At 46.1% G+C, this 25,433-nt stretch overlaps 1 protein-coding gene across 2 annotated transcripts; it reads right to left on the bottom strand.

The window, feature by feature from the left end:
* Nucleotides 1–63: 63 nt before the first annotated feature.
* ERLIN2 (ER lipid raft associated 2) lies at nucleotides 64–25,099 on the bottom strand. 2 transcript variants are annotated; one of them, XM_066639558.1, is made up of 12 exons: nucleotides 25,066–25,099; nucleotides 20,185–20,306; nucleotides 19,390–19,471; nucleotides 18,408–18,454; nucleotides 15,359–15,420; nucleotides 14,937–15,062; nucleotides 13,386–13,459; nucleotides 12,386–12,444; nucleotides 12,088–12,179; nucleotides 10,451–10,540; nucleotides 5,870–5,949; nucleotides 64–4,964 (listed from the first exon to the last, which is right to left on the bottom strand). In XM_066639558.1, exons 2-12 carry the CDS (start codon nucleotides 20,289–20,291, stop codon nucleotides 4,776–4,778), a joined length of 1,008 nt encoding a protein of 335 aa, XP_066495655.1. In that variant the 5' UTR covers nucleotides 20,292–20,306; nucleotides 25,066–25,099; the 3' UTR covers nucleotides 64–4,775. The 2 variants fall into 2 exon arrangements, with proteins under 2 accessions (XP_066495655.1, XP_066495656.1); XM_066639559.1 differs by lacking the exons at nucleotides 20,185–20,306; nucleotides 25,066–25,099 and adding an exon at nucleotides 19,580–19,658.
* Between the last annotated feature and the right edge of the window lie 334 nt (nucleotides 25,100–25,433).

Genomic DNA, 25,433 nt, shown 5'->3' with positions numbered 1-25,433 from the left:
TAAACATCTTATTTGGTAGTCAATACAGTAAATATGGAAACATGACAGGCTGGTTTAATCCGATACATGATTTTTTAATAGAAAACACTTACAATCCGAAAGAGAACACACAGCAGCATATTTCAACATTGACACCCTTTGCCAGCAGTATTCATCGGTTCCCCCCCCCTTCATGAAGGACCTTGGATTTTAAGCATTGAAATCCTCTTTGCAAAACTTGTACGCAGGAGAATGAGATAAAAATATCAGTGTTAACTTTGTTCAAAGAATAGAAATGAAAATGCAAAAAATGTTCAGAGCTTCGGAGAGAAATGTGCATCGGAGAGAAAGTTCTCTCATTTTAACTAATCAGTGATCAGACTATAAGAAAATATTCTCCTTACTAAGATGGCATTTCCGGTACCTAATACACTGGGTGGAACCTAGTTGATCTGCTGATCTAAAGAAATTATCTACAACTTAAAATGTTATCCCCCCCTTCACATTAATTTTTGCTGCTCTTCATTGAGTAGTGGTTTAAAATGTCATCGAATGAACTTCTATATATATATTAAAAAACCCCAAGGTTTTGTTTAGTGTAAGCAATTTTTTTTTTTTTACATCAAAGTCATAGAAAAAAGTCATATAATACACTTTGGCTTTGCTGGAATTTAGTTTTGGCTAGTAAAAAAAACAGAGTTGAGTAAAAAATATCCACTAGAATAATAGTTAAGCTTTGATCAGAAGTGAAACACCAAATGTGATCAGTCCCCCCCCGCCCGTACCTTAGTTTAAAAAAAGCTCCTCCATCCCATTTTTTTTTTTTTACATTCTTGTACATGCATAATCTTATTTGCAAATAGTAATTGCATGAAAGCCAGGGGGGAAAAAGTGTTTTCTGCTATTGCAATATTGGACCAAATAAAAATATTGGACTGCAGCTACCAAGAAAAAGTTCATGAAAAGATAATTGGCAGAAAGAGCTCCAGACCCAGTTTAGGACTGAACCTGCTCCCTATTTCTCTGAAGTCAGCTGTTGGAAGTTGTTTCTTATCGTGCAGAACTGAGTATCACCAGAAAGCTTCTGATGCATTCAGTCAGCTGCAAAAACTGACAAATAAAACGAATTAGCCAAAGAGTAAAATGGCTACAGAAATTCCAATTCTGCTCTCAGTGGTAGTCTGGAGGCTTACTTAGCGCACCGATGCAAACTGAGACTGGACAGGCTCAACAGCAGCAACTTGGTCCCAGGTAACTAATTTATAGCTACACTAAATTCTCCCCAGCTTCTGCCTGGAGGCCGTATAACGGATAGGAAAAGCTCTTGCCTGACAGATAGAAGATGGTGCTGGGGACATGGGGAAGAGGAGGAGGAGAAGGAGGAAAGTAAATCTTCAGAGAGAAATGAATTTTCAAAATAGTAACAATCCCCCTTTATTCCTTCTAGTACATTTCAGCATAGAAGTTTGTCTTCTGCCCATCTAATCCAACATTTTAAAAATACATACAAATTACAGATACATTTTTCAAAACCACATTCATGTCTTTGGGGTTGTTCCACACATGGCCGCAGACTGGCAGAGGGCACCTGCTACATGCCCGCTCCTGCTGTACCCTGAATTCAAAAAGAAAGGAGGCAAAGAGAAAGTCTGGAAGAGATTGGTGGGCTAAATTTCATCTCTGCACTTCCTTCTCAAAGCCAGGGAGGAGGAAGAGGAGCGGTCAGATCTGTGACTGGCACGTCACTGAGTAAGCTAGGATAGCATTTGGCACAGCAAAGCTACCATGCAAGGGTGATAAGTGTTTGGTCCACCTCCTCAGGCACCAGGAGGCCACGAACCAGTCATGTTCCATGGTAAGCATGTCCAGCATCTGTGCAAAAGGCACATTTCCACATAGCACCCACTTCAGTGTGAAGTGGCTCTTAATAGGAAGAGAGGTGTGATTAGTACCATCTTCCACTGAAAGTCAAAAAGATCTGAAAAGTCAAAAGGTGCCAATCCTCAAGCCACTTAATAAAATAACAGCTGTGATTTTGACAGGCTTCCTCCTGAGCAAGAAGTGCAAGCTCCTGGTGATGCTGAGTGAGAGTCAGTGGAACGTACGTCTTCATACGCAAGCCCCAAAGGGACCAGTGGTTAATGAATGGCAGTGTGGTTATTCTTCAACAACTTTGCATTTTTAGCTGTAGTTAGTAAAAAAAAACACACAAAAACCCCAACACTCCACAAAAGTAAATGCAGGCGTTAGCTTAAGAATTGTCAGTGTAGCTCATAGTCATTTTTTGTCCTTACCAACATATTGAGTTGTATTCAAATCCAGGTTAAATTCAAACAGTGCTGGGTGATATCCCATTTCTCAACGAGATGGTAAACCTGCATCTGGGCTGTATCACTTCAGATTGTGGGGGGAAGGGGGGGGCTCATGCAACAGCTTGTTCCTCCATCCCACCCCCTAAAATAAGCTGCATATAGAGAAGCAGCATGTCAGGTCCTAGCCTAGCCTTTTTCTTGACTTGCTAGATTTCTACATGCAGACAACTGAGTGGAACTGAAGAGAATTCTTGCAGTTTGCAGTTCAGACAGAGGTTTACCTTGTCAGAATTAGGTTCAAGACTAAATGTTTTCACAGGATAGAGTGCTGTTTTCCCTGGTTTCAAAAGGAAATTTTGAGTGGACCTTCTGCAGGTGTGTGCCTGCATCTTTCACTGCCAATGAAAGTATCAGCAGTTTGCCTCTCCTTCCCTCTGCAAGGACATTTAGTGTTCGGTCAACTGATACTTACTTTGAAGAAACATGTAAATAGCTGGCAGACCAAAATGACTAAAAAGACACACCTTTGTAGTAAACCAAGATGCATCAGCACATTTGCAGGTTGCAGACTTGTGAGAGATGGCAATATTGGAAACAGAAATGCAGGCCAATAGCCATTTTCTAGCCCCTGCTCTACCTGCATCTTGAAAGAGGCAAAACGTCAAGAGCAGTCATTTACAGGGCAGGAAGGCTCCCCAGTGGGGCGGTAAGTGAGGTCACGTGGGGGACGCCTTTCCTGGAGCACAATGGTGTCCAGTTTGGAGATCACTGTGCTAGAACAAGAGGTTTAGAGACTGCCACCTAAAGTATGCCATTTGAGAAATGATTACTTGCAAATGGAACTACCTGGCAGTGACTCCACAAGCTGGATTGTGCTCTCTGGTCTGACCTCCACCTCCAAAGCTGTGCTCTTGATCAATTCCAAAATGTTTTCTCAAGAACCACTCATGCAACCACTTCACTAAGCCATTCCAGTGATTCAAATATTACATCGGAATCAAAGTACCAGCACCCCTCCCCATTGAAACCTCCATTACAAGCAGGAAAGGGTTGAATCCAAGACCCCAAATTCCACAAAACCACTCCTCTTGAGGGGTTTCACTCCAGCATCCAGACTAATGCATTTCTACATTGGAGGGAGGGAACAACAGGGAATCTGGTTGCTGCTCAGTCATGTTTGGCTGCTCAGTCAGAGCTGCCAAGGTGAAAGAAACCCACCAACTGTCTCTGAAAAGTCCCCCCGCCCCGTTTTGGCTGGCTGCGGGCTCAGTTTTGGACATCCAAAAAGGGACACCTACCCAGCCCTTGGAAAGCAACAATTATAGGCTAGCGGGCAATATTCAGCCTAGTGGATCACAAATTATCTAGAAAATGAAATACAACCTAGAATCAAATCTATCTCCCCTCCCCACTTCCAATACATGGCTGCCCAAATAAGGCACATGTAGTTGCCTATCCTTGGAGATACCAGTGCTCTAGCCTTTAAAAAAAATGTGCTGGGAGAAGATGACCACTTGCAAAAGCTGCATTTAGAAACCTCCATTATCAGGTCACCGGGGGGGGGGGGAAGGTGGAGGAAGCAAAACCTGCCCCCTGCCCAGACATTGGTCCAGCAATTGCCCCCAGTGTGAAGGGGAAAGCAGATAGACAACAGGTAGATTCCAAAGTACATGAGCACTATAGACAGATGTATCTTAGGGGGGAAAAGCACTGTTTGACTACATCTTTAGTGTGTTGATATTTAATGTTCTGAATCACCTTGTCACGTGTGCAATTTGTAGTGTTAGAAAAAAAATCAAAACATAGCACCTTTATTGGGGAGGGGCATTAACCTTTATGCTACAGGTGAAATCCAACTGCTGGATAGCATGCAGATGAACTCAAATATTTTAGGAACCATACACAGATCATTCTGGCTGTTGTGCCTATTACATTGTAGGGCCATTTCAAGTACTCTATGCCAATGATCGCCGGGGGGGGGGGGGAGAAGAGAGCATGCATTCCAATTCCTGACTTTGCCAGGTTACATATTCACACCCACCTGTTGGATTCTACCTGTAGCATACATACAATTGCAAAATGGGATGACAGTTCCTAGGAAGAGGAGTCTTCTCCTATTCCTGCAGCTATGACGACCCAGTGAAAATGGAGCGTGCTTATTTGATTGACACGGTTGTAGGGCCAATCATGGGATGGCTGCAGCCCCTGGAGCCTGAAGTCGCCCCCTTCTCAGTTCGCGCGAGGACAAACGCAACAACGAATCTGACCGCTGAGGAAGAAGCTGGAAGGCCCCTGAGGAAGCCCAACTGTTGTGTGCTTCCAGCCTGTATTGTTAGCAGAGAGAGAATTGCTGGGCTCTCCTCCAGAGAGAGAGAGAGAGAGAGAGAGAGAAATAAAATGAGAGAGAAAAAGAGAACATAGAGCGGCTAGGCGTCCAGTTCATTCATCTGAACCATGATCAGGCTACTCCTTTGGACCTTCAACTCACAAACCGTCTCCTGCACCAAGCCAGTTTTCATCTTGCAGCTCCTTAACTAGGTCCTCGGAAGGCTTGGTGGATGTCCCAGCGTGGTCCATAAACATGTCGGGAATATCTTTACCAAAATAGATTTTGCTGTTGGTGGCAATAGCCTTGTACTTCATCAGTTGCAAGTACTGTGGAGTCAGTTTTAGCTGCAGAGAGAGAAAGCCCATCAGAAGTCCAATCTTAGGGGAGAGTCATTTAAAAGGTTGCTTTTTGAGCAAAATGCTCACCGGGGCAACACACAGAGAAAGAGAACTGCCTGTTCTTCTAAAGGAGTGCCTGTCACCCTTGACTTTGTGATTACCTACATCAACGATTTTCAACCTTTTTCATCTCATGGCGTATTGACAAGGTGCTAAAATTGTCAAGGCACACCATCAGTTTTTTGACAACTGACAAGGCACACTGCAAGGACAGCAGGGGCTTGCATCCCCCAGTGGCCCTACTGACAAATGATCCTCCCCCAAACTCCCACTGCACATGTGCAGACCATCCACGGCATACCATTGTGCCATGGCACAGTGGCTGAAAATGAATGACCTACGCGTTCAAAATAATTAGCAATTTTAAAAAAATCTTCTGCCCATTTGAAGACAAAGTTTTGACTGGAAAACTTTTCATCCGAAGCCCTAGGTACAATGCACAGGCCTAGTTCTCAGATAAATCAGTGTCTGGACCATAGCACAGAAGATGGGGTTCGTATGGTTGAAAGTTCCCCCATGGAAAACAAATCCCTGCACGCAGAAAAGTGTGTTGTCACAAGAAATAACGGAGTGCAGCCTAGTACTCCCCAAAGTGCTCATCTTCTACAAGCTGTGACTGAATGCTCTGCCACAAGAAATCAGTAACAAGAGCCCCACCATGCTGTCTGAAGTGGTACAGCCCAGACAAAGGTTGGCCACTTTAGCATGAACTTAGTTCAAGGCTCCAACAATCGCAACAGGATCCCTAGTCCAACGGTGATGGCTTCTGCCTTTGCAGCTGCAGGATATGCACCATAGGGCCCCCTGGAGCTCTGAGATGAGCACATCAGTGATGTAGCTGGGCTTCCTACCTTGTTGGCCTCTGCTGTCTTCAAGGCAGTGTAACACTCGGCATCTGCCTTCGCTTTTTCTCTGGCAAGGAAAGCGGCATCTGAAGAAAGAAAAAAGGACTTTCAAGCACAGGAAAGAGACAGGAGTTCCTGGTGAATGCTTTACAACACAGGTTCTTAATTCTTTTGTGTCTGATGCACCCCCAAGAGAATCCTCCTCATGCACCCACCCAAATATTTTTTTGCATATTCTTTTTGTTTCCATTATTATTTGCTATTTTCCTGAAGTTTCATCAAGCATATACTACAAAAACTGGAATTTTTTTTAAAAATTTCAATTGTTGCTGGAAAAAAGTGTAACTAGGCAAAAAAATTTCTTTGGGAGCATCTTATGCGCCCCCTGGACCCCTTCCACACACACCCTAGGGGTGCAGGTTCCACAGGTTAAACTTTAGGAAAAAGTTACCTGTTTGCATCAGCAAAATAGTATACACATTGCAAACAGTTTAAACTCAAGTTGGATATCCTTCTCTCCCCTGCCAAAGTAGTAGATCAGAAGAGAAAGGAGAAAGAAGGGAAAGTAGCAGCGGAAAGCCTTATGTATCACTCATCCAATCCATGCCACAAACGTCTTAGGCCTCCTGGAGGCTTCTAAAAGGCACTTCTGTTTCTTTTGTCTCCCCTCCCTCCAATTATCATTATCCATGAAATTTGCCATCCAAGGGAGATCCTTGGGCAGGATGTCTGGTCTAGAGGGTACAGCCTCCACTTGCCTGAAGATTAACATCCACAAGGTCGCCAGTTCGAGGCCACCGGCACCGTGCGACCTTGAAGCAGCTGGCAAGCTGCAGCTGAGCTGTTCCATCTGCTCGGAGCGTGGGAGGATGGAGGCCAGAATGTTAAACCAGATCGGAGTGTAACACCTTGAATGTAGTGGTTCTTGAAAGAAAGAACCTTCTTTCAATTTGTAAAAATCCCTGTGTGGATTTAATAAGCCTGCCTATGTAAACCGCCTTGAATTAAGTCTTGAATAAAGACCAAGAAAGGCGGTATATAAATACTGTATATTATTATTATTATTATATTATCCTGGAACAGATTCCTCATGGATACCAAGGGCCCACTGTACATAGCGCTTTCTGAGTATGCGAAGGCCCTCACGTTTTGACCTTACAAAAAGCTTGTAAGATTAGTGCAGTCTTCCCCATACTGCAGACAGGGAAGGCCAAGGCTGAAAGGGGGTGGCTTGCATCAGGCCATAAAGTGAATCCATGGCAGATGGGAGATTCAACCTGAGAAAGTCTTAATATACAGCTCAGTTTCTTAGCCACTATGCTACAACAGACCCAATCCTTAGGAGACTAGGTTCAAATCCCCACTCAGCCACAAAACTCACTGGGCAACTCGGAAAAGCCTCTCACAGCCAAGACTACCTTATAGAGCTGATGCAAGGATAAAAGAGGGAGAACCACTAGGCAAGACACCCTGAGCACCTTGGATGACAGGTGGGATAAAACATAATATTGAAAATTAAATGTGGCTTGTGCTCCCTTAAGGCAGGAAGTGAGGGGCAAGCATTGAATACTGCTTGAGAACTATTGGAGAAGTACCATGCCTGCCTCTGATCCGCAACATCCAACACTGGGTGCCGAGATTATGGAACTCCCTGCTGGAGGACAACAGGCAGTTGTCCTCCCCAACTGACTGCTTTCAAGCAGGTCTTGAAAACTTCTCTTTTCTGCACAGCTTAGAACTGAGGTGCAAAAGAGAGCAACTAAGATGATTACGGGGCTGGGGCACCTTCCTTATGAGGAAAGGCTACGGCGTTTGGGCCTCTTCAGCCTAGAAAAGAGACGCTTGAGGGGGGACATGATTGAGACATACAAAATTATGCAGGGGATGGACAGAGTGGATAGGGAGATGCTCTTTACACTCTCACATAATACCAGAACCAGGGGACATCCACTAAAATTGAGTGTTGGGCGAGTTAGGACAGACAAAAGAAAATATTTCTTTACTCAGCGCGTGGTCGGTCTGTGGAACTCCTTGCCACAGGATGTGGTGCTGGCGTCTAGCCTAGACGCCTTTAAAAGGGGATTGGACGAGTTTCTGGAGGAAAAATCCATTATGGGGTACAAGCCATGATGTGTATGCGCAACCTCCTGATTTTAGGAATGGGTTAAGTCAGAATGCCAGATGTAGGGGAGAGCACCAGGATGAGGTCTCTTGTTATCTGGTGTGCTCCCTGGGGCATTTGGTGGGCCGCTGTGAGATACAGGAAGCTGGACTAGATGGGCCTATGGCCTGATCCAGTGGGGCTGTTCTTATGTTCTTATGAATTTTATTGGATTTTTATCCCTGCTGTTTTATGTCTTAACCTGCCACCTTTGTCTGCTGCTTCTTTCTGACTGGTTGTGTGTCCTGCTTTTCCAACTGTGCACTGGTTTGTGTGGAATGTTCCAGAAAAGCATTATATAAATACATTCATTAACTGACACCCCCCTGCCCCTCCACTCGCAATTTTCACAAAAGAACAGATGAAGTTTCAGCATACGAACTGCCTTCTGCCAAGTCTGACACAGGCCCATCTAGCACAGTACGTTTGACACTGACTGCCAGCAGATCTTGGGGCGGGGGGGGGAGCAGGTTTCAGGCAGGAAATTCTCTCCCAAGTTGGGAAGTTGCCCAGGACTTTCTGCACGCATGGAAAGGACCTGACTAGTGAGTTACAGGCCCTGACCTACAGAGAGCCCTGCCACAAAACGTAGCGATCGTTTAATGATGTCCCAGAAAGCCTTTTTTTTTTTTTTTTGAAAACTCTTAAGGTTTAGCAAGCCCAATTTATATAAAAGCAACCCTTACAGAACTGCCTCGAAAATAAAGCTCAGTCTGACACTTTCCCCATGAAGCCTGTGCGCTGATGCAGTTTCAAAGCACATCCATCCACCGGGCATTTCTGTTTGCATACCAGAAAAGGCAGCTGCCACCAACCCCAACAGCTGAGAGCCTGCGATTCAAGGAGCGAGTCGCGAGCGGCGAAACGGCTTGGGACAAAGCCAACATTCCCCGTCTCGGGTTCGGCTGGGCCTCTGGCTCCTACGGGGTGGAATCAAGGGCCTGGCACCTGGCAGCGGGCCTTTATGAAAAAGAAAACCAGCAGCGCTCTGCTGGGGACTGCCTAACGAGAGACCGCTGATCTGGAAACTGCTAATTGGCTCCTGGGTGAGCCGCCACAAAGCTTGACAAGGCCCTTAATGAACCTAATTGGATCGAGGGACGTGCTGCACTGGCGAGGTCTGTTCCATGTCCAAGGATTTGCCTGACAACTGGAGGGGGGAAGGACCCTCCACTCGAGAAACCGTGTGTCCACAGACTGTTTGGGGTATGTTTCCATTTCAGGTCAGGGAGATCACTAGAATACAGTCGGTCGATGAATACCGGCTTTCCATGCCTGCGCTGGCCCGGGTGCTTTCAACCGTCAATGGCAGCATTGTTCCCAACAGAGAACACGGTTAAGGATGTACTCAAAAGACTGGGGATGCAAGCCACATCATGCAAGACACTGTTGGGTATAGATATTTTCCCCCCACCAATAAAGATGCATGGGAAGGGGGCAAAGGAAGGCAGGCTACTATGGCATAATTAGCCATTTCCAAACACTGTTATCGCACCTGCAAATACATAAGTACCTGGTGCAAGACCTTCCAGCTCCCGAGACGGCATATCAAATGCTGATGTCATCCTCCCCCCACCCGACTCCAGTTATCAAGCTGTCTTGTAGCTTCTCCTCTCACTCCCTGGATTCAAAAGAAAAATGGGGAATCGAGTAGAAGGAAGAAGGGCGGGCCAGAGTGTCAGGGACTTTCTAGCCCACCACTCTTCTTTCCTCCATGCATCCCCTCTTCTGCTCTATTCCCCAATTCTTTTACAAATCAGAAGCGGTGGGAACAAGAGATGTGGTGGAGGTAGGTTGGGGGTCCACTCAACCCACTGGTTCAGTCACTTTATTTATTTACAAAATTTCTATCCTGCTTTCTCTCCCTGCTGGGCACCCAAAGGAGCTATCCAGTTGGTTTCATGGATGGACTAGCCCTGGCAAGTAGATCACCAGCATTGGTGCAGAAGTTTCATCGGGCACCAAAGAAAGGAAATCCCATTGGCTCCACTTGGTTAGAAATACTTGGGCAAGGATTCAGAAACCACATGTGGAGGATGAGACTCAAGGCAGGTGGCCTGCTAGTTCACTGCCTGAGGAATGAATTGATGATTCACTGCCAATCATCAACTGGCTCATGGGTAAAATGGCTCTATTCACGGCTGCCTTCCATTGGGTCAGGCCATGGGCCACCCAATATAGCACTGTCTATATTGACTAGTGGCGTTTCTCTAGTGTCTCTTACAAAATCTCTCCTAGTCCTGCCCTCTAAGATCTTTTTCCAACCTGGGATGCCAGGAACCAAAAAACCGAGTTCTTCTGCGTACAAGACATCTACCAAGAGCTCAGGGCTGGTTCTGAAGAACAAGTATTTTGAAACAATGGGAGCAAAATTCCTCATTTTTCAGCAGAAACAAAACATAAGCTTCAGATAGGTAGCTGCTAACCTTCAATCTCGGAGATTCTCTTTTCAGTTTCTTTTTCCATCACTTTCTGTCCATACGTTATCTCAGCCACTTGAGCTATTTTTTCTGCCTCTGTATAGGGGAGCAAAAAAACAACAACACAGCAATGATGGCTCAATATCCACGGCCCTTATGGCCAGGTTACTTAAGATCTCCTAGAGCAGTGAGGCATCCGCTAAATAATTTGCACTTTCAAGGGACTTTTGGAAACATTCACTCATCATGCCCTACTCCCTAAAACCAAGTTACAATACCTTCTCTTCTTTTGCCTCTTCATAAAAGGTGGATTCCTATTTCTAACTCCTCAATTCCCAGTGAGAACTCTTTCTAATCGCAGCTGCAATTCTTAATTAAAAAGGCAATGGCAAGTCACCAAGTGAGTAAGGGGCCCAATCCTATCCAACTTTCCAGTGCTGGTACAGTTGCAGTGCAGCCTTGAGGCAAGGGAACAAATCTTCCTTTACCTTGTGGAGGTCCTCCCACCCCAAGATGCAGTGCACACCCCACTGGCATGGCTATACCAGGGTTGGAAAGTTGGATAGGATTTGGCCCTAAAGTCTCAAATGGCCACTGGTCATATCACGAGTGGCAGCGGGGCCTTCTCAGTAGCAGCCCCCACTATGTGAAATTGCCTGCCGTGTAATGTGGGTCTGCTCCCTCCTTGCCAGTGTTTTGTAGAAAGCTGAAAACCTGGCTCTTTCTGCCAGCCTTTCCTGAACTGTGATCTCCATCAGTGGCTCTGATGACTGGCTATCTCATGTGTTTGTGTGTGTTTCTTTGCTGCTCATTAATTGGGGATATTGTACTGGATGCTTCCATTCAATCTTTGTAAGCCACTTTAAGCCCCCCCAAAGAGAGGAAAGGCAAGAGACATTTTTAATCAGTCTGCTGCCAGCTTCTCAAGCTGCCTTGCCTCTCTCTTGGCAAGATGTGCTCAGCTTGGGCTGCATGTAGTAGTTGCCTTTCAGAGTCTACATACTCTGAGAGTGCCTTGTGCTGCTCGCTACAAGCTACATGTGATGCACCCAATTCTTTTCCAGAGTTTTTCTTGCCCCGGCCTCCCTTTGTGCCACCACTTCTATCGCTACCCAATTTATCAAGTGTGGATCTCCACCCCTAATTCCAACCTAAGAACATAAGAACAGCCCCACTGGATCAGACCATAGGCCCATCTAGTCCAGCTTCCTATATCTCACAGCGGCCCATCAAATGCCCCAGGGAGCACACCAGATAACAAGAGACCCACATCGTGGTGCTCTCCCTTGCATCTGACATAGCCCATTTCTAAAATCAGGAGGTTGCGCTTACACATCATGGCTTGTAACCCGTGATGGATTTTTCCTCCAGAAACGTGTCCAATCCCCTTTTAAAGGTGTCCAGGCCAAACGCCATCACTACATCCTGTGGCAAGGAGTTCCATAGACTGACCACATGCTGAGTAAAGAAATATTTTCTTTTGTCTGTTCTAACTCTCCCAACACCTGGTCTCTCATGGATTGCAACCACTATGGGGAGGGACGATACCACTTTCTGTGGACTGCACTGCTTCACACACATGGTCAACCCTACAAAAAACTTTCCAAAGGTAGCAGCAGGGGAAACAAATAGTGCATACAGACCAATCAGAGCCTTCTTGCGCTCAGTTTCGGCCTCCTTCTCCACCACCTTCTGCTTCTGAGCTGCAATCAACAGCTTTGTCTTCTCACTCTCCCTAGAGAGGCCAAAACAGGTAAGTAGGTATAAGCACCAATACAGAATTCAGTATCTTGAGATGGGCAGAACTCTGCTCCATCTGAACTCAGAACAGTCCCGAGACCTCCCAAATGCTTGAGAACTGCTAACATCTCGTTCTTTAGTTCTAAAGTCACTAACGTCATCACTATGCTGAAAGCAAAGGGGAGAATTCCTAATACTTACATGAGCTCGTAATTTCTCCGAATTGCTTCTGGGATGTTTGGCTTTGTGACTCGGACTGCCTAGATAGACAAAAAGAGAAGATAGTGGGGGCAGATGGCTACTGAGCATCATGTTCTCAAGACTATCAGAGGTTTGTGTCATCTGATAAGTACCATAATCTGATATCTGGAACCACCTCCCAAGTCACCTGCATGATGCCTCCTCTTACTTCCTTCAAACCTCTTCTCAAAAACAACCTTTTCCATGAAGATTTACACTATTCCCTGGTTCCTTTTCCATCCTCACAACTAAATACATGCACAGGTTTGATCGCTTGGATTTTACTGCTAACGTATAACTGTTGATCATTTTTGGAAACTGTCTCTGTTCCTAAGGGAGAAGAGCAGTATGCAAGTTCTTTTAAATAAATAAAATTATAACACATGAAACAATTACGTATTCTTCCTCCCATTTACCCTGGCTCCACTCCCTTCCTGATCTGTTTAACATCTAGCCTGCTGAAGAATACTGGAGGACTCAAAGCCTTGCCTAGATTTTGCATGTCTTTGGTTGGTTCCCACAGATTGTGGTATTACCAGATGTTACCGGACTGTGGCTTTTTGATTCCCATTTTTTCTCCTAATGAACCAACAGGGCTATCACCTATGATTTTTCTTGATGCCCAAAGCAGCACAGGAAAGTTCAGCCATCAGGAGTAACATCTCCCTGAAGGAACATGCATTTGGGACGTCAACAATGGAGCTCCACATCACCAGAATGTTCCCAGTAAGTGGGTGGGCACTGCAAGGGTACAAGACTAACAGGCTCCTCTGAGTTTCTGGAAGAGGGGAGGAGGGATATGATAAAGATGGAGACAGAGAGCAGAACCTAGACTGCAAATTGATACACAAAGCAAAGAAGTATTCACTTCTTTTTCTTGGCCAGAACTAAACACCAAGCTAGGAGAAAGACAGTGTGCCTGATGAACCAGTGTGTCAATATCCCATGCCCTTGGTCATACCTGTATGATAAGTCCAGGTGCCATGGATGTCAGATCTTGCTGAAGGGCTAGCTTCAAATTCTCATCAATCTGATCTAGTAAAAGATTAAAGAGGAAGAATTTAAAAGGACTGGTTCTGCCATGTCAACTGATGAGACACAAGCTTCTCAAGTGGGGGGACTTTTCAATGGGATACACAGAGGACCACTTCAGGAGACCATCATGTGGACCACGCAATGGTCTACAACTGAGCGGTGCCACCACAATTTAAAAATGAGTTTGAGAAGAGATGGAGAAAGGAATGACAGAAAGAGAGAGAGTCAACAAACACAAACGAGGACAGAGTTCATTTACTGCTCATTTTGAAAAGAGGAAAGTTAAGCAGGTGCAACTTCTCGCCCCACCTGACAATAAGCAACGCAACTTGCTTAATAAAGGCAATAAATAATGCATTAATGTGCTTCATATGCATTATCTTGCTGCTCAGGTAAGCTTTACAACAATGCTGTCAGTTAATTAGTACTATTCCTATAGCACAGATGGAAGGACTGAGGCAGAGATGAAGTGGCTTGCCTAAGGCCGATCAGTGAATTCATGGCAGAGCTGAGATTCAACTGGGGTCTTCCCGATTGTTAGCCGACAGTGCAAGCCTATAAGTAGTGCAGTGTAAGCTCCACCACCAGTATAAACTCCTGCAAGACAGTGCAGTGTAAGCTCCACCAAGTTCAATGTGATTTATTCCCATGCGATTGTGTACAGGATCATAGATTCAGAGCCCTATTCTATGCAGCTTTACTCAGAGGTAAGTCCCACTGTAGTCAATGGAACATACTCCCGGGTGAGAGTGCATAGGATAGCAGCCTCAGCCACTATGCTGCTCTTTTGCACAACTGTTAACATACGGAAACTCTGCTGCTCTTCCCATCTTGTTGTCCTAGTTCTTAAAAGACCAGGAGGAAGGTGGATATCGACAGTAAAAACCTGAAAATAGGTCCAATGTCCGGTGCTGGCCCAAGGTCTTCTGGCACCTGAGGCAATGTGCCAAATACCACCTCCCTGTCTGGTAAGGAGAATGGAGCAGAAGAGGAAGTGGGCAGAAGGAGAGTGGTGGGCTAGAGTGCCTAGTCCACTCTGCTCTTCTCTTCCACACTTCCTTTTCTGCTCCATTCTTGACTTCCTTTTCAAATCCTGGGAGCAGGAGCAGTAATAGAGGCAGGTGGGTGGAAGCGGGGGGGTACCTATCACCAAACTACAGCCTGAGATAACCATCTCCATCGGCCACATGAATGGACCAGCACTGCCTGTGTTCCAGGTTTGGGGGGGGAGGGGTTGAAGGCAACTCCTTGTATATGAAACTCCTTGTATATGACTACTGTGTCATACCACACTGCCTCTCCTTGAGACCAGCAACAGATCCAAGATCTGGCTGGATTACTTGTCTTAATACTGAGTTGCTTTAGGGCTGACATGTGGTGGTAGAAGTTTACATATTAATCTCATACTGGTCTGAGTTCAATGGGCAAACTGGCAGAAGAATCTGTGATGCACCTCCAGAGGAAAACAGCTACTCACCAAACAGTTCAATGTAAACTTCCTGGAGTGTGTGGACACTGCAGAACTGGTTGAGTTCATGGTGGATTTTGTTGAAAATGAGAGCCTTGTCATAGTCCGCTGTGTAATTCTTGACTATATCATAGACTAGTGAGAAGGAGAGGCAACATTAGGAGGCTGGGGGAGGACTTCTGGGCCCCTAGGGAAACCCCTGGGCATGCAGAAGCCAGCACCTGATGCTTGGGTGGTTCTGTTTGGCTTTCGAACTGACAGGTGAGTTTCGGTATCGAAGGGAATTCCAAGCACTGCAATATTAGAATTTGCCACACTGTCATGGCAACAATGCAGGGATCCTCTGGGATATGCAGTCTACCAACCAACACTATTGCATAAGCCTTTTGGGCCTTCCCAAGGAGAAGCAGAGGGGGACTGAGGTAACTCACCAGCACTTTGGATTAGGAAATTCACCACCTCAATTCTGTCAAAATAGATCATCACTCCCCCACTACAGAAAAAGAAAAAAGAAAAAGAGATGAGCATATGGAACATGGATGGATGCCCTGCTTGGGAAATCTGGGAACTGGCTGCATCCATGGCAGGACCTCTCTAAGACACCCAAGAATAGAGAGCTGTAGTTCAATTTTAGTCCACTGCAAATGTTCTATGCAAGTTTTCAGGATGTGGGCAGTTTTGTGCAAAGGCCTCTTTCCCATTTCACTGCTCCTCCTCCACCCACTCCCAGGATTTGAAAAGGAAAACTGACACTCTAGCCCACTGCTCTCCTCTCTTCCTTACTTCCTTTTCTGGTATATTTATACTTTTTCTTTTCAAAGCCAGGAAGAGGAGTGGCGGTAGAGGTGCACTGTTAGGTCAAAAGGGGCAACATTTAACATACTGCCTCAGAACCAGGAGGTTTGGGGCCAGCCTGTCCAACATTAGCCCAAGCCCCTCTCACACGAACACCTCATGCACATACAGGATGGGATGGAGCCAGTGGATGCTTTCCCTCTGTGAACTTATAGGCCATGTCTCGTTATCCACCGAGGTTCCATTCTGGAACCCACAGTGGATTAAACAAAAAATTAGTGGATACCAAATCAGTGGAAAAACAGCTTTAAAGACCCCACTTCCAGGTTTCCTGCTCCTCCACTGTCAACCCAGAATGCATTGGTATCGACGCTGTACTGCACTCAGTCTCGAGATGGGGTGAATAATGGAATCTAGGGGAATGAAATTATAATTAACAGCTTGAAGGTGGGAAATTGGATTTTGGTGCTTTTTCTTTTGCTACAAGGCATTTAAAGGCGGACGGTATCAGTGGTGAGTTAAATCAGTGGATACCAAATCAGTGAATACCAAGTCCCCACCTGTATATGCCTGAGAGACCACAGCAAATTCTAATCCACAGCCCCCTACATCAAGGCTCACTGCCCAGTTGCTTTGAGAACAAAGAGAATTGCTAATTGATTCCACAAGACTGCAGTTTTGCTTGATCTTCTGAGCCATCATGACTATACATTACTAGAGTTGACAGAGGACAAAGTGGCAATTACAATAAAGCCTGAAAAGAAGTTTTAATAAATTGCATCAGCTCATTCCAAGCCTGGGAGAGTAAATAAGCGATTAATAGGAAACAAAAGTGTCATGGAAATCTCATCCATTCATAAACTTGCACAAATGGGTTCATTTTGGAGTATTTCCATTTAAGATGATTAAGATGGAAGTATTTCCATTTAAGATAAAAATGCTTTCTAACAAATGGTTTATTTCATACAATTTTAGAAGTATCCAGAATTAATTTACGTTTGTGGAAATGTAATTCTTGTTCATTTGAGTGTTGCACGCCTGCCCAGATCACTGAAGCTCCAGTAACAGCCTCAAAATGGGTGGATACTGTAACTAAAGAAAACAGTACCATCTACAGTCAGCACAGGGCACGCTTTTCAGAGAGTCAGGCCATGTGCCCCTCTTGAAGGGCTAAATCTCAGCTAGGTCACATTTCAGGGCAAGCATGGAGCTATCCAATCGTATCAACTGCCCTTGGTTATTGGGAGAGGTTCAGCAGTCTTCTTTTCATGAAGTAGTTAATGAAATGCTTCAGAAAAGCATTTGTAGGTGTCTGAAAAGGTGTAGGTTCAGAAAAGCACCTGTTGGCATGTAGGCAGTGCTCCATATATCCCATGCTTTAGAAATGCAGACCCATGGGCGTATCCACACCATTCGGTTTTATTTACACAGATCGAAGGATTTTGCTCTTCCTAGCAGAGAGCAGCCAGCTCTGAACACAGCCTACCGTGCTGGACAGTTGATTCTAATTTGTTAGGGCAAGGAACTATGTCTGAGTACCTTGGAGGCAGGGTGATATAAAAATGTGAATGAATGAAAAGAATGTGCTTAGGGACTTTGTTCCCGCTCTGCAGCGCTGCTGTTCACAGACATGTTATGCACTGGTCAATAATATTCTGCAACCTTTTCACCTCCCGCACCTGCCTTTCATCCCAAACTGCACACTGAGACCCATGTCAATTCCTTCCTTACAGTGTATACATGTACATTTTTTTCCCTCTTCTGTCTATAGCAGGAGTGTCAAACATAAGGCCCAGGGGCCAGATGCGGCCCGCGGAAGCTTTTTATCCGGCCCTCAGGCTCTCAGCTGCTTTTACTGCTAAAAGGACAGCCCATGTGAAAATTGGGCTCTCTCATATCTTGAAATATGATCAAGATTTGTGTATGATCAAAATTTCTGTTGTTTGCAGCTAATGAGTTCCTAAGTAAGAAAAAGTGCTTATTTTTGATTATGACCTGTTTAATGACATCAATTCCTGCCTAATGACATCACTTCCGGCCCTCAGCAGGCATCATGAACGCTATTCGGCCCTTGGTATGAAACAAGTTTGACACCCCTGGTCATTAAATGGGTGATCAAATGCAAAGGAAGGCTAAGCCCTTTTATTTTTTTTAACATTTGTATCTGATCATAATCAAATTTGGGTATTTGCCATATTGCAGCTGAGGCTGGAAAGCAGCATACCCAAGGCCAGCAAGGTTGCAATCCTATACACACTTACCTCAGAGTAAGTCCCACTGAATTCAGTGAAATTTACTTCTGGGTAGACATGCATAGGATTGTGCTGCAAGTGAGCTGATGGCAGAGGCAAGATTCAAATGAGGGAAGTCCTGAGATGCAGCTCAGTCTCATAGCCACTGCACCACACTTCTTCTTGCAGGACGACGAGTTCTGACAGGTGCAGTCGACATCTGCCAACAGCTGTGTAGAAAAAAAGATTAAGGAATTTGGTTCTCCTCTGCATCTGGTCACTCACACTCATCTCTCCTCCAGAATACAGTGCTTTGTACATGAATCGCTCTTTGTGATGAGGAGGCACCACCCAGAAGTAAAAAAAAAAAAATGCCCAAGATGGCACATGTAAAGCCATCCATGGGACTGCAAAGACCAAAGATGCCTATGGGGTAGAGAGGCTAACAGCTCACCTCGTGCCACACGGAACATTTTTCACTTCATCTGTTTGCAATGTTGTCTAAAAGAGAGAAGGGAAAAGGATTTGGATAACAGTGACTTGCATACATAATATGGCTTTAATTTAGCTTCTGCAATAAATTCCGCAGCATTTCCGCAGCAGGAGGAGAGGGAATCTCTCCTCGCCCTTCACCCCATCATTCTTGTTCTGCCTCAACCCAGGAAACAGCCACAATCCAACTAAATCAGGTTCTGCCAATTCCCTTGGCCCTTCTCATCTTACCAGGGCGGGAGAGAAAGATGAATGCCTTCTGTCCTAAGACTGCTCAACACAAACTCGAGCCAAACTTGCTAAGCAAGACTGTTGGAAGCACAGTCGAAAAGATAAGCTTCCTTGATCCCTCCTGCTGTGGCACAAGGCCTTGCCTGAAGACCGTTTTCAATCCAATTCACATAAGACACGAGCACAGGAGACAAATTTAGGACACACAAAAGGCAGCGTGTCCTGAAAACTCTATTATCACTTGCAGTGGCATTCACAACTGGGAAAAGTGTCATCCTGGAGTCATACCAAAATAAAACAATCAGGCCATGCAACTGATGGTGTTATTAGAATCATAGAGTGGCAAGGGACCCACAAGATCATCCTCCAACCCCCTGCCTGTAGCAAGAAATCTTCCTAGAGCATCTCCACTGTTCTCAGGTGCCCACCCCATTTTAACAGCATTTTCATCACCATCTGGAGAACAAGCCGGGTCACTGAACCACAAGGTGACCAAGAAGGAAGCTTGGACAAAGCAATCTCTCCCACGCCAGATGTACCCCTCCAGATGTGGCATGGGCAACTGTGCTGGCCCCAGCCTCAAAACAAAACAGCAGCAGTAGCATTGCCATGAGCTGCCCCAGGTCCCAACCCACCTGCCAAATACCAAAATTCACATTTGCAAGAACTCTGCATGCTATACCTCTTTAGGGAGACCAGATATAAACAAGTACCTGTACTGATTTAAAGGAGGTTATGAAAGGAAGCATAAGATGGAAGCCAGGCCCGCTGGTGGATGTCAATAGTGCCCCTCCCCTGCAGGAGAAAAAAAGAGAGTAGATATACATGTAAACAGACACTACTGGAATTATTGGACCAGAATGATGGGCACAACACAGCACCTGTCAATCATTTCCAGATTACCTGCAGATCATGGAATCTTTCCTCTTTCCCACCATCTTAACTCACTGCTCATGCCCAATATCTGAGTTTGTACTTGAACTGCATTCATTTCACTGAGTACAAGTCTTCCTTTTGTCAGCCTCCTCCATCCTCAAGGCTTGAAGCAAGCAACAGCGCATCCCTTGCACCATTCACTGAGCCTACAGTTTAAAAGTATAGCAGAGGGTTGTGTGCTTGCACATTCACTCACTTCTCCACACTAAGAACCATTGTATAACCCTCTATCGCGTCCCTGTTGCAATCATCTTTCCCCCCCAAAAGCTAAGAAGCCCCAGATGCCACAGTAAATCAGGCTATGGAGAGGCAATTTGCCTATCAGCAAAATGGACCATCAAACCTTCTAAGCAAATGTATGGTGCTTCCTGAGAGTGGATCTTCACAAGCAGCTTTGAATGTCCATATCCACCCCACGAAGCTAACAGATGCAAACCTCATGGCAAAGTGAACAGGGAAGGGAAGTGGTATACAGATGGAGCACTAAGCAGGTTTGGAGGACCACCTGGACAGAGCCAGACGCAAACCGAAAGCAGAGCTCCCTTTGACATACTGACATGTCACTGACATACCTGTAATAAACGCCGATGTGCCCTTCTTCAATCTTGTGTATTGCCGAAAAAAGAGCAGCTGCCATCAAGCTGGCGACAAGAGCTGCTATGGCACCCAACTGAGTCATTCCTGAGAGTGTATTCTAAGGAAGAGACAAGGGAAGAGAAGATACAAAAAGAACAGTTAATCTCAGAGCACTTAGCAGTCTGAAACAGTGGGCTCATCATTCTGTAGGGGATGCAATATTGGGTCTTGGGGTAAGATCAGGTGGTAAGAAACTGATGGACACCATCAGCTCCGAGCAGCAACAGTAGCCTTGTTGGACCAGGGAGAGGACCCTGGAGAACTCAGGTACCAGAGGACCTCTCTTGGTGACTGCCAGCAAGAGGCCTGGTATGAAAACTTTCATCACTGTCCCTCCAGATGCAGCACAGTGATCTACTGAACAGGGCAGAGAATCATGGAAGTCATCTAGTCCCCTGCACCTCAGACTTCCTTCTGCCATGGACACCACTTAGGGGAGTAGAGCTAGGAGTCATACAACACTAGTGACTACCTGCTTGCCAATCTGATTTTGTTACCATGAACTGCATTTGAGAGATAATTCTGGTTAAAGAGTAACATGCAATACTGCAATAAACAAAATGAAGAGCAAGAATTTCCTCCTGGCCAGGCCAGGCCCGGCCAAAGTACAATTTAGTCCAGGACCTGTGTCCTCCAACAACCAACCTGATGCATTTGGAAGTTTGCAGACTGAACAAGAAGGAGATTGCCCGCTGCTCCCTCCCCCCCACCCCCAGAGTTCAAGATCTATGATGCTGATGCACTGAGATTCATTTTGCTTGCTACTGTAGTGGATAGAAGGACTTCCATAGAGAGTAACTTAAAGAGACAATTTTCCCCTCCTCTCATACACACAGGAGAAAAGGCCTCTTATGAGATGTCCGGTACTACAACAAAAGAAAAAAGTGTGTTCTTTTGCTTTAGAAATCTTTGCAGAATTAATTAGATGTGGGAGGGTTAAATTCACGCACACCCCATGTAGCCTTATTTACACATTTACTCAATCGACTTTTACTCTGCCTCTCCTCCCAAAGCAACTTCCAAGGTTATCACACACACAAAAAAATACTGTATAACAGGTATTAGCAGCACACTAAAAATCAGGAAGATCAGAACAGCATCCACATAGCTTGACCCTTATACACTTCCTGTTCACTGATAAAGACAGTGCCCACAGGACAAGAACACTCTGCTTCTGCAAAACCAGATCTACATGAACAGTTTCACAAGACTCAAGCCCAAACCGCCAACAACAGCAGTTGCTGCTCTGGAACTGTTCACCTTGCGCTCAGAGCAGATTAGTGGACTGCATGCATTTTAGGAAATAAACAGAAAGCCAACATGCAAGCACTTGGCAGAAGTGGACTCTTGACATGGCTGCTGGCTCTGAAATTTAAATGAGGGATATGCCCAACTCTGATGATCAGGTGCAAAAGACAGGGAGCCTGGACCTGTAAACAGTGGTGATGAACAGCAAGTGGCAGATGCCATGCAGCATGAAGACAGGACAACCAGAGTCATAAGAACATAAGACAATCAGGCCAAGGGGCCATCTAGTCTCGCTTCCTGTATCATAAAGTGGTCCACCAGATGTCTCTGGGAGATCACAAAGCAGCAAGATATTCTTATCCTGTTGCCACTCCCTTGCATCCGGCATTCAGATACTAGTTGCTGCTAAAACCCAGAGGATGCAGACAGTCATCATGAATTGTAACCTGTGATGGACTTTCCTCCATAAATGTCGCATTTGAAATGTTCTCCCCACCCCCCACCTTTTCCTTTTATTTCTTCTGGTCACTCCACAGTACAAGCCCACACTTAAGACCTCCCACCTAAAAAGAAAGCATAGCCCGAAAGCATCTCATGCACCAACAATCTCATCAGTGCCTTGACACGAGAACACCCAAGAACCTAAGGTGCACTGCACCCTGAACTCTCCATAATGTGAGAGTTATGGGTGCACTGCACCCATAAACTCTCCATATATCAAATGCATGGATGTCAACAGTGCTACTGCCACAAAAGCAGCTACACCCGCAACTTTACTTGCTTCGTCCCAAATCTTCACTCATTTTCTCTTCTATGCAGCATCAGTGCTATTAAAAACATAGGCAGAATCTCTGGATTCTTAGCATAAGCCTTCATGACCACAGTTCACTTGTGGATGCCCAAAATCACTGTGCATTATTCTTAGGGGCTTGGTGCTTGTGAAAGTTAACTCACTCGGGAGGAGATAATTCACAAAGGAGGGGGTCTTTAACCGATAAGCAGCGCAGGCAGGAAAAAGCCTGTCCTGTAGAGGGGTATTTTTCAGTGCCGCAGGGACCAACCTGATTTGCTGAAGTTGGCGCATCAAGCCCTCCTCTCAGCCGCAGAGAATTCATGGTTAGAGCGCAAGAGAGAGAGACAGGTGCACACCTTGGGCAATTCAACACTCTCCACCCAGCCTCCCTCATAGGATTGCTGCCAGGATAAAATTTACCATTTGTTGGTTTCTTCTGCTATGTCAGCTACTTTTTGTTGAAAAGCAGTATATAAAGATTTATATTAATAATAATAAAAATCAAAGGGAGCACACGAGGTTCAAAGTTAGTCTATGCCCTGGAAGAACCTATTTCAACCCATCCTTCCTTCAGCCAGAGAGCTCATGGGAGTGGGGGTGGGTCTTAGCCTAATGATTAGAGGTGTGATTTTTTGATGGCAATGAAATAAAAACACATAACACCACTTTCTGCACTTCAGACTTTTGAAAAAAAAATCTGCCAAAAAATAAAACTAACCTCTAAAACCTCTGGATATTGGTCACTGTAGGCTGGTTGGGCTGGATGCAGGGGGTAATGGGTAAAAGGTACTATTGTGCATGGGTAATTACTGTGGCTACATCTACTGACCCTATACCAGTGGTCTTTAACCTTCTTCATGCCAGGACCCTAATAGATTAAAAAAAATAACGTATGAGACTGGGGATCCATTGTTGATCCTGGCTCCACGTGTGACCCTGTCCACAGGCTCCCCGCCCCCACCTGTGACCCTATCCATAAACTCCCTGCCCCAATTACACCCTCATCCAGCACTGTTCACTATAACCAAATATTCTTTTTAGAGAGATCAGAAAAGTTACCCGAAACCTGGCACTAGCAAAAGCTATTTGAGCACAATTGCTAAGAACCTGAGCAGGACTGGGACACAGTCTCCTGGCACCTAAAGGGTACACCAAATGCCTTCCCCTGTACCTGGTGGTGCTCTAGTCCAGTGGCCTTCAACCTTTTCATTCCTGAAAGTTGTTGCTACCCCACAACTGAAGCTTCGCGACCCTGTCAGGGTCCCAACCCCAAGGTTTAAGAACACTGACCTAGAAAGAGGGAGATGGTCTGATCTGAAAAAAGTAACAGCGAAGAGAATCAGGAGTTCCAGGTTCTCGCCTCTGCCATGAACTCACTAGGTGGTCTTAGGCAAGCCTCTCCGATGCAACCGTGTGGATCTCAACATTTAGCTACCTTACAGGGTTATTGTAAAGACAACATCAAGTTCATACATATGAAGCATTTTGCTTCTTACATAATCTCTGGCTTCTACTCCTTTACTGGTCTCTACCACCTCCTCCCTCGAGCCCTATTTGCTGCTATAGCTATGTTTCAGGAACCAGAGACACTGGGAATATAGCTTTCCAAGAGCCCTGCCCTATACCACCTACCTAGTACACTTTTAAAGCGATTATAATTTAGAATTATTATTTCTAAAAATGCTAGTCTTAGAATACAAAACACATAATACCTCTTTCTGCACTTGTCAAAAAATAAAGCACAAAATCAGCAAAAAAATAATGAAAAATCACCCCTCTACTAATGATCAACAGTTGTTGTGAAGTGGAAAGGAGGGTGCAGGACCTCCTTGGAGCCAGGCGTAAAAATGGAAGACCCAAATAAATACAAATTGAATCCCAAAGAGGGAGCTGGAAGGGGGAGGTCCCTGCAGGGGTGGGGGGCAGAAAAAAGGGGGGATCCTTTAGAACTGAGAAGCAGCACTGGCGCTGTGAGGAAAGGAAAATAAAACCTGTGATACAATAAGCATGAAAATGCACACCTCTACTAATGATGAACTGGCCTATCTTGCAGGGTTGTTGCGAAGGGGAAAGGGTGGGGAGGGAGTCCTAGTGGCGGGGGGGGTCAAAGCCGGGTGGGGTGGGGCATACTGATCAACTCCCTGGTCCTAGCCTACTTCACAGGGTTGTTGTGAAGGCAAAAGGGTGGGGAAGGGAGTCTTTACAGGGGGGAGGTCCAAACCGTTGTTGTCATGATCAACTTCCTGGTCCTAGTCTACCTCTCAGGGCTGTTGTGAAGGGGACAGTGGGGAGGGGGCTCCCTGCAGGGGGGAGGTCCAAGCTGGAGGGTCCTGTTCGACCTCTCAGGACTGATGGGGATAGGGTGGGGACGGGGGATCCCTGCAGGGGAGGAGGTCCAAGCTGGGGGGTCCTGGCCTACCTCACAGGGCTGTTGTGAAAAGGGGAGGGGTGGGGACGGGGGTCCCTGCAGGGAGGAGGTCCAAACTGGGGGGTCCTGGCCTACCTCACAGGGCTGTTGTGAAGGGGAGGGGTAGGGAGGGGTGTCCATGCAGGAGGGGGGGTTCAAGCTAGAGAGCCGTGGCCTACCTCACAGGGCTGTTGTGAAGGGGGAGGGGGTCCCTGCAGGGGGAGGTCCAAGCTGGGGGTCCTGGCCTACCTCGCAGGACTGTTGTGAAGGGGACAGGGTAGGGAGAGGGGTCCCTGTAGGGGGGGAGGCGCTGCGAGGGAGCGGGAGAAAGGAGAAGCCACCGAGCCGCGCACTACCTCTAGCACTCACCGCGCCTGCTGCTCCTCCTGGCGTTACTTCCGGGTGTGTCGCCCGCATAACGTCATATGCGCGCGCCGCCCTGCTCAGGCTCCTCGCGCTCTCCCTGTCCCTTCCCACCTGGCGCTGCATTTCCAGCGGCGGGGCCACCAGGGGTCGTTGGAGAGCAGGGTCCCTTCTGGCCCTGGCTGCGTTGAGAGTGAGAACGGCTCTCCCACCCTCTCCCTTCCCAGGAAGCGTTATTCCCCTTCCTTTCACGTGTATGCAAGAACGTGTGACTGGGACAAGCGCACAGACACGTGCAACAGCCAAAGAGGAGAAAAAAAGGGAAATCAACCAAACCCTCCAGTTTCTTATGCTGCAAAAATCCTATGCACCCT

The sequence above is a fragment of the Tiliqua scincoides genome, chromosome 11, assembly GCF_035046505.1.
Source record: "Tiliqua scincoides isolate rTilSci1 chromosome 11, rTilSci1.hap2, whole genome shotgun sequence".
Taxonomy (NCBI): Eukaryota; Metazoa; Chordata; class Lepidosauria; order Squamata; family Scincidae; genus Tiliqua; species Tiliqua scincoides.
Note: the sequence above shows the minus strand (reverse complement) of the source record. Positions and strands in the feature narration are given on the sequence as shown.

Excerpts from the sequence above, each read along its gene's own strand:
- ERLIN2 (XM_066639558.1), bottom strand. The coding sequence starts at position 20,291 with ATGACTCAGTTGGGTGCCATAGCAGCTCTTGTCGCCAGCTTGATGGCA. Across the intron at positions 18,455-19,389 it reads CCTCCTTTAAATCAGTACAG|ACAACATTGCAAACAGATGA; the intron begins GTACTTGTTTAT and ends TCTCTCTTTTAG. Across the intron at positions 12,180-12,385 it reads CGGAGAAATTACGAGCTCAT|GGAGAGTGAGAAGACAAAGC; the intron begins GTAAGTATTAGG and ends TGGCCTCTCTAG.